Source organism: Lepidochelys kempii, chromosome 1 (assembly GCF_965140265.1).
Source record: "Lepidochelys kempii isolate rLepKem1 chromosome 1, rLepKem1.hap2, whole genome shotgun sequence".
Classification (NCBI taxonomy): domain Eukaryota; kingdom Metazoa; phylum Chordata; order Testudines; family Cheloniidae; genus Lepidochelys; species Lepidochelys kempii.
Genome location: NC_133256.1, coordinates 333,826,533 through 333,843,919, shown reverse-complemented (window position 1 = coordinate 333,843,919; position 17,387 = coordinate 333,826,533). Strand labels below are relative to the sequence as shown.

The 17,387-nt window shown below is 42.0% G+C and overlaps 1 protein-coding gene across 17 annotated transcripts in view; it reads left to right on the top strand.

The window, feature by feature from the left end:
* The window catches only part of SEMA3D (semaphorin 3D), a 196,006-nt gene that overhangs the window by 144,343 nt on the left and 34,276 nt on the right, over positions 1-17,387 (top strand). For all 17 annotated transcript variants that reach the window (XM_073328648.1, XM_073328657.1, XM_073328656.1 and 14 more), the window contains 3 exons: positions 1,323-1,437; positions 1,835-1,904; positions 4,252-4,396. In XM_073328648.1, the coding sequence (XP_073184749.1) occupies positions 1,323-1,437; positions 1,835-1,904; positions 4,252-4,396 (330 nt within the window). The remainder of the gene's footprint in view (positions 1-1,322; positions 1,438-1,834; positions 1,905-4,251; positions 4,397-17,387) is intronic.

The window sequence follows — 17,387 nt, the reverse complement described above, 5'->3', positions numbered from 1 at the left end:
TAAGCAGAGAGGTGACAGTTCTTGTAAGAATTTTGATTCAAAAGGTAATAATTACAAAAAAAAAATTAGAAACTGAGCTAAAAATATTTAAAAGGAACAAATACTGGGGAAAAAAGAGAAGTCAACAGTTCGTCAGCTGAGAGTGCATTACCAGAGAAAAGCAACTCCTTGCAAAGTGAACTTTGACATTTAAGACCACGCTCCTGGATGTCTGTAATAGTTATCATTCAGTCACTAAGTGCTTACAGTCGACTCCTTAAAAATTTAAAACTTCATTCCAGACTCAACTCCTTTTTTTCATTTTTTGACAGCTGATGAGTATATTTTGTTAAGCATATTAATATTTCAGAAACAGGTTTTTTTTCCATGGTATCCCATTTGTTTTATACTTGATACTTTAGAAAATCCCCAAACCTTTGAGCATTGATTGTTAGGGCTATAAGGGTAGCTCAGAGGAAATGGTCTAGAATGGAATTTAGCAGAATACTTCACCAAGAACGTAGGTTATAGTAATTTGACCAAATTTTGCCCTCCCACAAACCTCCCTGTGAACTGTGTACACATAACTAATAGCATATGTATATTTGTAGAACAATTGGTAGGTACAGTAATTTGTCTTTGGGACCTCCGCCCCAGATGATCTGCACCATTATTCTGTATGTAAAAAAATTCCTAGAGAACCATTAATTCCAGAATGACTCTCTCTTGACAAGAAGAGACCACATGCTGGGAGAGGTGTGGCTTTGGGCATTTCAGCTGTGGAGTTGTTCAAAGAAACTTTGCAAACAGATTTTTGTATAATGGGGAAAAATGTATTTTTTTTAAAAATGACTAGTTTGACCAAATAAACTGTAAAAAAAAAAAAAAAAAAGAAAGAAAGAAAAAAGAAAAGGGGGGGGGGGTTCTGAAGGGTTTTGTTTTATTTTGTTTTAGCTTATTTGTTCAAACTAGGCTTTTTTCTGCACAAGGAGTAAAAGAATACAATCACAATTGGGATACTAATAAACCATTTAAATTTCAGCGCCAAAGTTCAAAGTCCCAAGGCTATGAGCAACTAAAAATCAGGTTACAAAGAAAACCACTCTGCAGCCTTAAATACAGCAAGTCTTCCTGCACCTGAAATCTTAAGCATTTCTTGTGAGATATCTGTTTGTGTTAAACATTTCCCATTAATCCATCTTCTACTTTAAATATAGAAAGGGCAGACTAGAAATACACCCTGTAAAAAAACACTGCTCAGAATGGGATCAGCAGATATTTTAGATACTTACGTAAAATTGCCTTATTTAGTCATTAAGCAAAACTTTTTTTAAAAAAATTAGAATGATATGGGAGGTCAACGGAGCCTAATAAACAAGTGGACAACTTTCCTGAAAGCAAGACTGGTGTGCTCGATACCTGGCCCTGAGGGAGCAGACACATACTTTGATGAGCTACGTAAGTTGAACTGATCTTTACTATTTTGTTCTGTAATCTGCTCTGTGTTTTGGATTTACAGAAACTCAGGGCAGTGTTCTGATCTCACTCACACCAGTTTTATACTGTGAGCAACTCCACTGACTTTACTCCTGGTATACAGCTGGTGTAGGTGTGATCAGAATTATGCCCTGTTACTTTTACTTGGCTTTTCCCATTTAGGGAGAAGTTCAGCTGATTCCAGGTGGAATACAGCAGATGGCAGAACTCAGAACTTCAGCAAAATTCACAGGACAAAAAATTCAAAATCAAACAAACATAAGAATTAATTGTATGTTTACAAAGCTCCAAATGATAGGGTGGTAAATATGAAAATGTTTATAGGCTGTTTAATAAAAAGAAACTTTTCCCATTACAGAAGATATTTTCTTACTTTCCACAAGAGATGAGAGAAACCCTCTAGTGTATGGAGTCTTCACTACTACAAGGTATGTGTAGGGTCACATTTGCCCCTGGAATCCAATTCTGAAGGCCTCACTCAGGCAAAAACCTCTTAAAGGCAAAGGGAGTTTGCCAGAATAAGACCTGCAGGAATGACCTCTATTCCCCTAGGCCAATATTTTCCAAAATGTGTGCCTTAAGTTGTGCTTCATAGTCCTTATGTAGGCATCTAAATAAGTGCCCTGATTTTAAAAAAAGAGTCAGTTGAGAAACAGGTGAATTTTTCACAAAAATCTTCAAGATGTTGAATTTCAAAATTAAAAAAAAAAGTTTCTTAGCTTTACAGAGTACCCAACCGCGCTCCTTTTGAAATAAATTCATTCTCCTCTGCTGCCAGACCCTGATTATCTTGTGAGATCAAACAATATCACATGTCAAGGTGATACAGCTGTTGGTCACTTTTCACAATAAAGCACTTTAGAGCAGTGGTTCTCAAAGCCGGTCCGCCGCTTGTTCAGGGAAAGTCTCTGGCGGGCCGGACCGGTTTGTTTACCTGCCGCGTCTGCAGGTTCGGCCCATCGCGGCTCCCACTGGCCGCGGTTCGCTGCTCCAGGCCAACGGGGGCTGTGGGAAGCGGCGCGGGCCAAGGGACGTGCTGGCTGCCCTTCCCGCAGCCCCCATTGGCTTGGAGCAGCGAACCGCGGCCAATGGGAGCCGCGATCGGCCAAACCTGCGGACACGGCAGGTAAACAAACCGGTCCAGCACGCCAGGGGCTTTCCCTGAACAAGCGGTGAACCGGCTTTGAGAACCAATGCTTTAGAGTGACACATCAGAATAATAGGTGGGGATGGTAATAAGATAATACCTTCTCACCTCACAGGAGGGGAGTGGGGTTGGAAGATTAATTAATGTTTGTGTAGTACTCAGATATTATAGCGAAGAACGTCATAGAAAATCCAATGAGGAAATTAATAAATCTATTTTCAGAGCATGGTTTGAATAGTGTGCAGTAAATGGGGCCACACATTGAACAATAAGGTTACAACAAGATATTGAATAACTGCTGATTAAGTGAGCACCCTCCATCCTGTGAACGGAATGAGGCAGAAGTCCTGTGGGTAAAATAGTGTGTGATCCTGTAATTAGAGACGGTATCAGAATGTATACACACAAGGGGGTGAGTTAAGTTTGCACTGGCAATCTTACCTCTGGCATCCTAACTTTTGAGTATTTGACTCCACATCTTAATAATGTTTAATGTAGGTTTTGTGTGTCATGTAATCTACCTGTTGCAGATGGAATGGAATTCAATCATTCTAGATATAATTTCTATATCAGTTTGTAGTAGTCTTGATTATTGATTTGCATTACAGTAGCACATAAAGGCCCCAACCAATATTAGGGTGCCTTTGGGCTAGACTCAGAGCATTCACATAGTAAACGAGTCCTCATCCTGAAGAGTTTATAATCTAAATAGACCAACCAAAGGGGGAGGTGTCAAAGCAGGAGAGTGACATAGAGAAATAACTTGACTTGTCCAGGTCACACAGTTGATTAGTGGCAGAGCCAGGAGTAGAGCTTAGGTCCCTGGGTCTCAGTCCAGTGTGCAAAGTATGAAAGACACTATAAATGTCAACTATAAGAACAGTATGAATATAATATCAATAGGATGTGTGCTGTATGCAACAAAGCCTCTTGGAACCTTCATACAATTCAGCCAATAAACTGACAAAAATTGAACCCAGTTATAGGATCTTCCCTTAGAAGATTACATAGCCACTGAAGCTATACAGAAGTGAATGAATGTCCGTTTCATCACACAAAGTGTAAGATTAACACGTTTACCTATGGCTTGGTTTTGGTTAGATAATTCAACTATCTTTGTTAGAAAAGACACATAACATTTTATTTATTTATTTTTGGTTTACAATGCTCCTACACATGCCTCTCTAATACTCTGATTGCCTGAACAAGAATTAAAACACAGAATGTCAAATACAAACTGAATGTAATGGGCTGTCCTTCAATCTCTAAAATACACACCCCAAAGTCCTAATCATAATAAGGAATAAGAGGTCTCTGGATCCCTTCACCCACCAAGATAAAAGACGTTTTCTTCAGTATGGCCAAAAGGTTAACAAACCTGGTCTCCAGCGAACCAAAGTTTTAAACTGTAATTCACAGTTATATTATGTATGAGAGTTTTCAAGCCAAAGATATAATCTATACTGTACATAATTAGCACCACCCTCAGTTATAATAATTCTCAGGTATGGGACTTGATCCAAAGTCCATCAAAATCAGAGGACTTTTAACTGTCTTCAGAGAGCTTTGGATCAGGCCTATACTGAAGATTTTAAAATGTGATTATAAACATGCTTCATTTCTTTCAGCTCTGTATTCAAGGGCTCCGCGGTTTGTGTGTACAGCATGGCTGATATCCGAGCTGTTTTCAATGGCCCTTACGCTCACAAAGAAAGTGTGGATCATAGATGGGTACAATACGAAGGACGTATCCCATACCCCCGGCCTGGTACAGTAAGTGTCTCTTTAATTATATACTTCTATTTTTACTCAATGACCATATATTATGTTTCTGAATGGGTAACTTGTATTTTCCTTTCAGGATGTTTTAAATTATCCTCTTAACCCTCCTTCATGTTGACAGCTCAGACTTCTACCTACCCCTTTTTATATATAACTCTTCCGTTTCTCTGAGATAACATTGTGCCCAGACTGTCTATTTCCTGATGGTCTCTCCCACTCTGGGCTCCTCCTGGCTATATTTCCATGTGTAGGTGGAGATCCTCTCTGAGACACCAACACTTCATAAATAGCAGAGTACTTTTCTCTGATGACTATTAAATGATGATGATACATGTTGTTTAAATCTTGTGTTTCTCTGTTTTGCTATATCTTACAGACTTTGGTTTTGATAAAATTCTGTTCCCTTAGATGTGACCATTGATTTTGACTCTGTCATTAATATAAGTTATTTTAAAGTAACATAAGTAATTAGTTGTCATAAATTTTAAGCTATTCTGGTGAAAAACTGATTGATGGGAGGAAAAAGTAAAGCTTAAATCAGGAAATACTTCTCAGTAGTAATCCGCTAGGCCAGGGGTGGCCAACCTGAGGCTGAGAAAGAGCCAGAATTTACCAATGTACGTTGCCAAAGAGCCACAGTAATATGTCAGCAGCCCCCTATCAGTCTGTCCCCAAGCCCGCTCCCAGTGCCTCCCACCCACCAGCAGCCTCACCGATCAGCACCTCCCTCTCCCTCCCCGCAACTCCCGATCAGCTGTTGTGTGGCATGCAGAAGGCTCTGGATGGGGAGGAGGAGCGAGGGCACAGGGGCTCAGGGAAGGGGGTGGGAAGGGGCAGGGCCTGTGGCAGAGCCAGGGGTTGAGCAGTGAGCACCCCCCGGCACATTGGAAAATTGGCACCTGTAGCTCCAGCCCTGGAGTCGGTGCCTAGACAAGGAGCCGCGTATTAACTTCCGAAGAGCCGCATGTGGCTCTGGAGCCACAGGTTGGCCACCCCTGCCCTAGGCCCTGAGGGAAAAAAGGTTGGAAAATTGAAAAAAAAACAAAACACTTCTTTATTTCAAAATTTATAATTTAATTAATATTTCAAATACTGACAAAATGGTTGACCTACTCTGTAGCTGGTCAAAAAAGGATAATTTTTAATGACAAATTTCCCACATTTAAAAATAAAATTAAATATTGAATTGGAAAAATTTGGACCAGCCTAACCATGTGTAGAGAAGAGAGCCAGCTCCACGTTGGGGAGGAGAGGAGAGAGGCGGGAGCCCTGTGTAGCTCGAGACATATAAAGGTAGACTGGACGGAGCACGAGAACAAAAGTTCCCAAGCTTCTTTGTGGAGTAATCCACATCTTAATAGAGATTGTCTTATGGGCCTTTTCCCTTCCTATCCATGATCCTACACAATCACACATTGCTGTGAGAAACTGATTACGTGACAGAGTAAACCATGTACATATTTTATGGCCTGATGTTGCCTCTGTCTCAGGCAATAATTCACTATCTAATTTTTGCTCTTCCTTTCAGTCCATCTCTCACTCCTATGTGTTCTGGTCATCCCCCATTTCTCCTTTATTCCCACCCCACCCCATTTTTTTTCTCAGCTGTCTGCAGGAACCAATAGTTATTAGACATCTGTGATAAATACGAGCTGCTTGTCTGCCCAACCCAGGAAGGACTAATGTCATGCCCAAAGTCTCTTTCAGGCCCATGCCGCAGGGCACAGTTTATCAGTTCGAACACAAAACTCACAAAAACACAAAACGCTATTCCTCTGACCAACACAGGCTGCATTACCCCTGAGGCCTTTTCCTTTGCTCTTCTATCTCCTATTCCTGGCCCAGCCACAGAAACCTACTTCCTTTCAATAGCTCCCCTTTCAGTGGAGCTCTCTCAGCCCTTTGTAGGGAACACCCAGCCCCTGGCTCATAAGGGGGCAGCCCACCCTTTTATGTACATGCAAACAGGTAGACATTTTGATCCAGATTTTCAGTCGAGACCTTTAATTTGGAATGACGCCGCAGTTTATGGTTGCCCAACCAGAAATACCCAGGGCCTGAGCATGGGAGCTGAGATTCAGAAATCAGGCACTAAGTGTCTCTAACTGCCATCCAGAATTTGAGGTACCCAAAAGTAGAAGCCACATTTGGCAATTTGGACCAGAGAACGAACCAACGCTTGCATTCACAGCTCATTACTAAAAAATGCAGGTGCAGTTACTCATAGGCATAAAATAGTGCCCACAAAACCAGAAACTGTCACAGGCCCATGCTGTCTATATCATTGGAATTACTCATCTGAAACTCCTGCTATGCCCAAGAAAGATGAATATACTAAAACTTCTGTCCTGCCTAGAGGGATCTTTTTTTTGTGTATTAGCCATCACATGCATGAACTGAGATTCACAAGGAAGGAAGTGTGTGTCAGTGATCCTGTCAGCACTGATCTGTTTCACTGGTTTGGATATCCACATCTGAAAGAATTTTAAAGGTTGCAAGATTTAAAGATAAACTGATACTTTCCATAACCCTTCCCGTAAGTCTGCAGCTACTTCCTTTAAGCACCTGATAACAGCTATGAGAGAATGGTTCCATAAAAAGTTAGGGTCAAATACTAAGGGCCTCCTGACTCAATCTTTTGTCAGTAGACGTCAGTAAGAGTTTTCCTGAACAAGGGTTGAGTAGGGGATATGGCTGTTAGAGGAGAAAGTGCTCTCAAAGTGGTTACAATAATTTACTTTAATAATACAGTAGTACATGTTTACATTATATCTATTTATATTTAGTATTTTTAATACTGGAATCTTTTGTCTTTACTAAGATGGAATTATCCCAGATCTGAACATCTCTGAAATTTGGGGATTTAGTATTTAGTACCCCAGTTAGGATAAATTGCTCATGAATTATCCACCACAGCTGCAGTTCTGTTTGGGCACTGGGTGAAAGTACAATAGCCACTCTGCTCAAGCAACCCCTGAGTGCAGCATGAGAACAAAAACGTACAGTCCTCAACTCTTTTTTTTTCGGTGGTTCTGGGCAGCATGCTTCAGATAAGGCACAGATATCAACCTTCAGACTTTTCAACAGCTTGACGAGGAGAGTGGCTTAGCTGTTTCGGACAAAGTTTGAACATCCCAGGCCCAATTTTACATATGCTGCCAACACTCAGGATACAGGAATGGCCCTTTCACAAGTTTTCATTGGGCATTTTTTCCTCAGTGGCAAAGAAAGTCTTGGCCATTTCAGCTCCATATTAAGTGGTAGGACACAGTCAGCAATGAGGATATTTGTAGCCAAACCCAGCAATGGATGTCCATCAGCACTAGTTTAATTTCGCCAGCTTTCCTGGTATGGATATAATAGGAGGAAGACCAACAAATTACAAAACCTGTTTACCAAGGAATGCAGCTGCTCAGATCAAGATCACATGGTCACCAAAAGATTTGGTGATGCAGTGAGATGGCCAGTGATGGACATAGACTGAACATCCAGCCAGATTGTTCTAAGGACCTAGCTAGAGATTGATCCCAGTGGTGCTTGATCTGCAAGGAGACTACATCTCTTTGGGAGGTGCCTTGATGATAATGATCTGAATCAGGATCCAAATTCAAATTAAGTGGCAGGGCCCGCATCTTGTAATAGGCTAAACCAAAACCCTGGATATGAATAGTCTTAAACTTTGGGGAAGAGGAAACTCCCTTTGTGTTATACTCCCACATAAGGTTCTGGGCAGATTTGCAGCCCCTCTGATCAAGGGAGCACAGAGTTAATACCAAGACTCTCCACCATGTAATACAGAACCCAAAAGAGGGGACGAGATGTAGTTGGAAACATGCTTCCTCCCTGCCTATATGCCAGTCAGTAAAGTTTGCTACGCACATCGGCGGATAGGAGGTGAGGTATGCTGCATGTCTTAAGTGTGTTGCGTTTTGAGTGTTCTCTGGATGCTGGAGTCACTACCCCTCAAGGTCAAATGTCACCTGTGGTCCCTCTAGCATGGGGTAGCTTAGTACTGCTCAGGGCTATGCAAAATAGATACAATTTAGCCCTTAATAAATTAGTATTTGGAAAATAGAAAGATCTGTATAAGGGCTAAGACACAATTAGGGTGTACAGAGCTCTTCCTGGATTCATTATATTTCTTATGTTATATGCTATGGGTTGCTTAAAAAATGAATACACTGTGAAATGTATTCCCTTTGATGTTGGGCTTCCAGAGATGTGTTGGCTTCCTGTAAGCATTTATACAGAAGCTGGAGACTGTTACCCTAATTTAACATTCTACTCAACTAATGTTATCTCCGAATTAAATAAAGCTGCTCTCTATATATGCTGTGACCACGCTGATATCGAAATTTTGACAAAATGCTTCCTGTGGCAATTTGTGTTAGCGATGAACTCCCAGCATGACCATGACATCATGACTCCATAATGCTAAACTGTATAGAAGCAGCAGGATCCCTTGTTTGCTTCAGTTTCTTTCTTGCATTGTTTGCCTGCCCTCTGGTGTTAATTCAGGGACCATTGATACACCACACTCCTAGGCTTGGTCAGTGTGTGATGTATGCCTCTTTTGGCCGGGCCTGTCCCACTGGTGTTAATTGGAAGCTCTAGGAAATAATGGAAATTAAACAAGGGTGAAATAACTGAAATACAGTATGCTGGAATTTGGGAGCTGAAGACAGGGACAAATCAAAAATAACATTAGGCAGATCTGAAATGAAGGTCCATTTGAAAAGCAAGCCTACTTCATTCTGATTTTCTTTCACCTCTTAAAAATTGAGATTGCATAACTGCTGTTGCCACTAGAAAACACTACCTAAGGATTCAGCCAGGAAGCTACCATTAACATTAGAAGAAGATCAGGACTAAATCTCCGAAAACTCTGTTTAAAATGTATTCTGAAGATTTTCACACTTATAATCAGTGCTTGATAAAGTTCTTATGTCAGGTAGAAGGCAGAAGAGCAGGATTTTGATTAAATTAGGGGAAAAGTCTTTTAATCTGTCTACTATTATAGCTATAATCACTGGTATCTAAGCACCTCACAAAATCCTGGGTTTCTGGGTTCTTTGTTTTTCAGAGCATTACATTTTTTTAAAAACTGTAAAATGATTAAAACTAAAATGAGATTCTCAGATGTGATCTCTTCCTTACTCTGGGTCTCTCACTTTTCTGTAGAGCTCCTCACCATAACATCTAACACTGATCATATTTCACATCTCTTGTCCCCTCTGCAGTTTTGATGCAGATAGTTGGGGTGCTGTACATCTCATTCTAACAAGACTGAACCCCAAGGGAAGCATCCTTCAAAGCCAGCACTCTCCGCCAAAAACTCCCACTAGCCCACTCTCTGGTTGGCTTTCCTGCTGTAATAAGCATGTGTATAAAACATTGAGGTTACACAGGTGTCATTTATTATTTGTAGACTAATCTCCCTGTTGCTCCTGATCTTTATAGGTTGGAATGCATTCCTCACTTCTCCAATTCAGCTCTCCTTTGATCTCCACACTGTAACTGGGCTGCCTTATCAAGTGAAACATTTTACTTTATGTTGTTTTCCTGAAGAAACCTCCTCCACCTCCTTACTAATACGCTTTCCCTGATATGAATCACCTTTGAGTTAACAGCAGATTTTCTGAACTCAGCGAATCTTAGTTGCCTTTTGCACTTGCAAAGCTTTACAGAGAGCTCTACAGTGTCACCTGCAAAGTCAAGAGCACTTAGTGGATCCTTCTTATTCCTGTCCACCTAAAAGCAATTATCTCAATTTATTCCTTAATATCAACAATGCCAGTGTGTTAACAGGAAACGTGATACAGCACGTTTGGGGCAGACAGTGGAACCTTGAACAGAGGAGCGGCTGATTCCAAACACCACCTGAACTAACATTTTTCCTCTTGTGGGTCACTCTAGGATCAGGCATCAGCCACGGGAATCTGAGCCTTTTAAAAAATATTTCCCTTTCTTTAAAAAAAAAAAAAAAAGAGGTTGGTCCTTGACCACCTTGCTGTTTTGCTGCTCCCTGTGTGTGCCTAGCCAGTGGGCTTGAATGACATGTCAGTAATGTTAGTGCAAAATGCTGCTTTCTAAACCTCCCTGTGGATCCCGCCTGCATATTTTGTGCTGTCTCTATACACAGAGATACACTGATAGTGTTTTGTTTTGTTATTCTGGTTTTTGTTTTCTTTAATTGATCAAAGTGATACATTGGCATCCATCTGTCTGACACCATAGAATCATAGAATATCAGGGTTGGAAGGGTCCATTTAGTCCAACCACCTGCTCAAAGCAGGACCAATCCTCAACTAAATCATCCCAGCCAGGGCTTTGTCAAGCCTGACTTTAAAAACTTCTAAGGAAGGAGATTCCACCACCTCCCTAGGTAACCCATTCCAGTGCTTCACCACCCTCCTAGTGAAAATGTTTTTCCTAATATCCAACCTAAACCTCCCCCACTGCAACTTGAGACCATTACTCCTTGTTCTGTCATCTGCTACCACTGAGAACAGTCTAGATTCATCCTCTTTGGAACCCCCTTTCAGGTAGTTGAAAGCAGCTATCAATTCCCCCCTCATTCTTCTCTTCTGCAGACTAAACAATCCCAGTTCCCTCAGCCTCTCCTCATAAGTTATGGGTTCCAGTCCTCTAACCATTTTTGTTGCCCTCCGCTGGACATCTTCCAATTTTTCCACATCCTTCTTGAAGTGTGGGGCCCAAAACTGGACACAGTACTCCAGATGAGGCCTCCTCAACGTCGAATAGAGGGGAACGATCACATCCCTCGATCTGCTGGCAATGCCCATACTTATACAGCCCAAAATGCCATTGGCTTTCTTGGCAACAAGGGCACACTGTTGACTCATATCCAGCTTCTCGTCCACTGTAACCCCGAAGTCCTTTTCTGCAGAACTGCTGCCTAGCCATTCGGTCCCTAGTCTGTAGCATAGTCTATATGAGAAAATTTTTAAAAACATCTTTGCAGATCATCTGTTGTGGTGTCTTTTCCCCATCATATTTGTGGAGCTTCTGAGGTTTCATCTCCTCCCATACTAGAGTGGATAATTTGATCTAGAATTGCGCAAAATAATAATCCATCTAAGTGATCTACAAACAAGGTAAATATCATTGTCCCCATTTTACAGATGCAGAAACTGAGATGCAAAGAGACTTGCCTGAAGTCACCCAGCAGGCCAGTGGTAGAGCTGGGAGCAGAACCCTGAGATCCTGAGTTCAAGTACATTGCGCTACACTACCTCCCTAACCAATGGGCAACTCCTAACTCTCAGCTGTACCTGTGTAAATTAGGAGTAACTCCCAACAATTTTGGTGACGCTGCTACGGCATTTATGTTAGTGTAACCAGGATAATAATTGGACCCAAAGCAAATAGGGTCTAATCAAACTCCCATTGAAGTCCATCGAAAGACTCCCATTGACTTTAATGGGTGTTGAATCAATCCCTTAATGTTTTGTGAATCAGATTTTACACAGTAGCTGAACATGTGTGCACAGTATGTGTGTTTTTTGTAAAACATTTAACTTGTGTGTTTGTGAATTTACCTTTCATAAAAGCAAAGAACTAACAAATCTTGCAAGAGTGACTTACACTCTGGATATGTTCTTTGTAGGCTTCCACCCACTGCTAAACTAATCCTCCCCTGACCGATGCTAGTCACATCACTTAATATGCTACTGGAAGGCTCTCAGATACTAAAGTGATGAGAGTATTATAAGAACCTATATAAAGCAGAATTCCAGTCTTCACATGCAACATCCCTGATGTTCCAGTCCTGTGCCCTCTGATGTGAATTTAGAACTGCCACTGACTTTAGTGGAAGATGAGTGTCCATGTCTGACACACCCTCTGGTCCTTCTGGATGTACACTAATGTCCTCTATGGAATGGGTGGAGATCACCCCTCTCATTTTCACTTGTGACATATGCCAGGATGTGACCTCAGCTTTCAAGAGGTGAAAAGCTACTATGCTCACCCACTGTGCTGCCTAGCCCATAACATCATGTGTCATGCTGATTAGTATGAAAGGAAGCCCAAGCCTATATAGATTGTTCTGTAATGATGGGTGGAGCTGTTTGGTGACTTGCCAAATTCCTGTTGGTGGCTGAGAATCATTTTTCATTCCCTTCTGCAGTACCCCGTGCCACTGACAGAGATGTCTCTGGGCACAGCTAGCTTTGCCAAGAACAACAGGGTTGCACCTGGTCAGCTGTTCTTAATGGTCAGGCTGTTCTAGGACATGATCCAAAGCCCACTGAAGTCACAGTAGACCCCACTCCAGCCAACTACTGTGTGCAAACATCCATGGTGGCCCATTGAAATAAATGGGCGGGGATCTGCTGACACTACACACTGCAGGATCCAGGCCTTTGGGAGTAATATAATTATTTCAGTTCCAGATTGGTAGACATTTTGCTCTCAATCCCACAGATGATAGCAGGTGATGTCACCTCTCCTACGTCTTGTGTTCTTCCACATAGACATTTCTAGCAAGATGTTTAAATGTCTCACATTCTAGCTCTCAGAACATCTATCACATCTTCTAGTCTTTCCTGCTAACTTAGATTTTCAACATGGTATTCAGAAAAAAACAGAGTGGCTGGGATTCATTTGTGAATGGAGGAGCAACACAAAAATCTCTAGAAGATGTGGACTGTGCCATATAAAGTATAACATATTTAGCTAGTGATAATGCAGATGACAGAAAAATATACAAAGGAGGGAAAAATAAATTCCATCAATGGGGAGCTATTGAACATCTGGAACCCGGGGAATCTGGCCTGATTCTACTCTCACTTATGCTGATCCAAACTCCAGTGAAGAAAATAACAAGGAGTCCGGTGGCACCTTAAAGACTAACGGATTTATTTGGGCATAAGCTTTTGTGGGTAGAAAACCCGCTTCTTCAGAGGCATGGACCTGAAGAAGTGGGTTTTTTAACCATGAAATCTTATGCCCAAATAAATCTGTTAGTCTTTAAGGTGCCACCGGACTCGTTGTTTTTATGGATACAGACTGACACGGCTACCCCTTTGATACTTGGTACCAGTGAAGAAAATGAAAATCTTTTAATTCGGTTCAATGGGCTTTGCCTCAACCCCTAAATATATAACTACACCATTGTAATCAGTTACTGAGTTCCCAAAACAGTGTAAATTGGAGGAGGATTAAATTTGGATTGTTCAGAAGGATGGGGATAAAGAGAAATTTCCCTGACGGCTGCCCTGAAAATGTACTGTTTAGCTATGGCTTGGTTTTTTACAGCTATTGTTCTATCTGAATTTTTTCTGCTGACACTATAGATCCTTTTGAATTTCTCTGGAAATCAAAAGGGTTTTGACTAGCCTGTGAATGGATTTTTAGATTCGTGACACACACTCTGTATTTCTCTTTGCTACATAATATCAAAACAAATTATTCCGTCAGAATTAAAATTACATCATTTTCTTCACAAATGAATCTCACTATAGCCAACCTTCAGGGAATAACCTTGTAATGGCTTTTGTTTGTGAAAGCACATCAGACAATGGAACATGGGAGATCCTGCTCAGAAAACCAGAGGATAAAGACCATATGCAAATGCTGGCAAAATGCCACTAAGAATAACTCACAGCAAATGAAAATATATTTCCAAAGGAGACTTTTACAGTATCCAATTGACATATCTCCTTGTCTTTCTTTGCTTGTGCCAAACTCTCCAGAGATGCCCAGTGAATAACTATCACACGGTAGTAATGCAAGAGCCTCTGTATTTTCCAGTTGAGTCTTTAATTTTTAGCCACAGTCGCACATCAAATTGTAGGTTGACGCTAAATGATGGGACACTGGGTACATGATGATGTAGAGTGCAGTTCTGCCTTTCACTGATGTAACACCTCAAGAATCTAATGTAAAACTTTCAAAACCTCCTATGTAATTTAGGCATAGTCAAAAGTGACACAAGGACAGTGCGAGTTAGGTGACTAAATATCTTAAAATCTGGGCCATAGTAGGCACTAAACTGCAATGACTTTCAATAAGACTTAGGCTCCTAACTGCCTAAAAGCCAGATTTTAAAAGTATTTAGACACCAAAAATTGCAGCTATGCCTAATTCCCATTGAGTTCCTAATATTTGTTTCTTTAGACATCTAAATACATTTAAAAGTCTGGCCCTAAATCACTTTGGAAAAATGGGATTTAGGCTGCTAGGTCATTTAGGTGCTTTTGAAAATATTACCCATAGTCAAAAGTTACTTTTTTCCTAACTAGTTTCTCTCTTAGGAGACTTGTGCAGTTTTATATGCAGATAAAACTCCCTTTATTTGTAGAGAATAGTTACTAGCTGTGTTTACCACAAGCTAAACTTCAAGCTAATTTGTCTTTTTGGCTGGACTAGACTGTACAGATTGAATTTAGGTATGAATGTAGGATCCACTTAAAGGACAAATGTCTCCGACCTGGTTTACACAGCTGGTCTCTGCTCCGATCAGACCCGCCAACAGCAATTCCAGGCCCCAGGGCAGAACGGTCAGTGGTCCCCCACGCACGCACAAGCTGCGCCCGTGCGGACACAGTCCGCCTGAAATTTGGGCGGTGCTGGGCCTGTGCTGGCTGGTGCCCAGTGAACTGCAGCTGTGCTGGTGGGCTCGCTCTTCCGGCACAGCCAGGGCTTCCATATGCTCTCCCAGTTGGGTTGCCAATTATCTAATTGTGCAAACCCAAAGACCCTTGCTCTGCCCCTGCCCCGTCCCTTCCTTGAGGCCATGCCCCTATCCCGCCACTTCTCCAAGGCCCCACCCCCTGCTCACTCCATTCCCCCCTCCCTCTGTCGCTCGCTCTCCCCCACCCTCACTCACTTTCACCAGGCTGGGGCGGGGAGTTTGGTTGCGGGAGGGGGTGTGGAGTACGGGCTTTGGGAGGGAGTTTGGGTGCAGGTTCTAGGCTGAGGCAGGGGTTTGGGGTGTAGGAGGGAAGCAGGAGGTCAGCACTTACCCCGGGGGGCTCCTGAAAGCGATTGGCACACCCCTCTGGCAGCGGCTCCTAGGCGGGGAGCTCAGGGAGTCTTCGCGTGCTGCTCCCCGCAGGCACCACCTCTGCATCTCCCATTGGCCGCAGTTCCCAGCCAATGGGAGCTGCGGAGTCAACGTTGTGTGGGGGTAGCACACAGAGAACCCCTGCCCCACCCCGCACCCACCAGAGGGCCATTCCAGCCACTTCAGGGAGTGACACAGAGTGAGGGAGGGCAGGAAGCCTGCCTTAGCTCCACTTTGCTGCCGACAGCAGTGGCCGGGGGCCCCCAGGTCCTTTTAAATTGCCTGTGCTCCATAGCAATTGCCCCTTTCCCCCTCCTCCCCTGCGTCGGCAGGCCTGGCTCTGATCTTGTGGTTTCCCTGCTGTGCATATATAGAACTATCCCTGATATCAATGGAAGTTCAATGCATGTATATAGAGCACTGTCAGCGTGCAGATCTGGTATTGATCTGCTAGAAGAACTTTGTTCCGTGTAGCTGTCTAGTTATCAAAAGAGGGACCTCAGTAATCATTTGCCAGAAAGTCTCTACTTTATCTGCAAAATAAGTCTGATTGTTACCTGAATGCTAGTAATGCACACAAACCATGAAGGGAGGAGAAGGCTCAATCCTTGGCATAGTATTTATCATACATAGTATGACTGTTTTAAATGTAATATAGTAAGCAGCAATATTCACTTTAAAGGCCTTCATCAGTCAGAATGCTGTGCCCAGTTCTGGTTCTAGGCTATAAAAAAAGGGTGCTGAAAAGCTGGAGAAGGTTCAGAGAAAAGCTACAGGAATGATTTGGGGTCTGGAAAACCTGATTTACGATGAGAGACACAAGGATCTCAACCTGATTATGTTATACAAGAGAAAGATAAAAGGTGGTTTGATCACCATCTGGAACTCCCTACTCAGGAGAAAAATAGTCAAAGAGAGCTGTATAACAGACAAAGGCATAACAAGGGGAGAATGATAAAACAGTTCTTCTTCAGTAATGCAGACGGTGGTGTTTTAGCAGCTGTAACTTTTGAGTAGATTCCCATTAGGAAATGTGCCAGGGTACAGGCCACTAAAGAGTGACTGCTCCCCTGTTCAGCCCCACTGCACCAGCGCTACAGAACCCCAACCTTCGCGAGAGAAATCTGCTGTTTGGTCTCTTGAGACAATCTTCTGGAATACTTCTGTTTACACTTCTCCCCTTAAGTTTGGGATCTTTTCTGCATCATTTTACCCTGCTCTGTGATGTGTAGATCAGGGTATCCTATGGCCCTAAACAATTAAACAACAGCACAGACAGTGATGAAAGGAAGCATGTCTTGTATTTGTATCCAGGCAATTCAGATTTAAGAAGCTGGGGACTTTCCACTGAAAACCACCAGAGGGCACAGTAGGCTAACTGTTGAAAAACACACAGCAATTGAAATAAAATGGGTAGACAACGTAACGGGTCTTTCCTTTCTCCCTCTATTCCATACACAGTTCACTTGACTAACTCCTTGTTAAACAATCTGACTCACTTGTCTGACTCTTTGTTAAACAACGGGCCTCTAGCTCTTCCAGAATTGAGCATATCTCCCTTTCAACACTTTTAACATTGAAAATAGTTACAAAAATCTTGAACACCAGAAATTTCTGGGTGTTTTTTCTTATGTTACTTTATCGTTTTTGGCTGAAAACTGTTCACTCTTCATTATCCAAATGTCTGTTGAAAAGCCCTTTAAAATGTGCCACATACAACTCTGAGCACACTGCTGGCATGGACCAGATCAATAATAGTAATAATTAATAAATTCAGTAACCCTTGACACCATGATTGGTGATAGTAGTATAAACGTAATGATAGCTGTAATTGTCACACAGTCTATTAGAAGAAGGCACAGACAAGCTCTTCGATTGTGGTCTTCACACCTATTTACTGATATATCTTAAGTCCCAAAGGTAACTTTTTTTAATAAGTTTCATTAACAG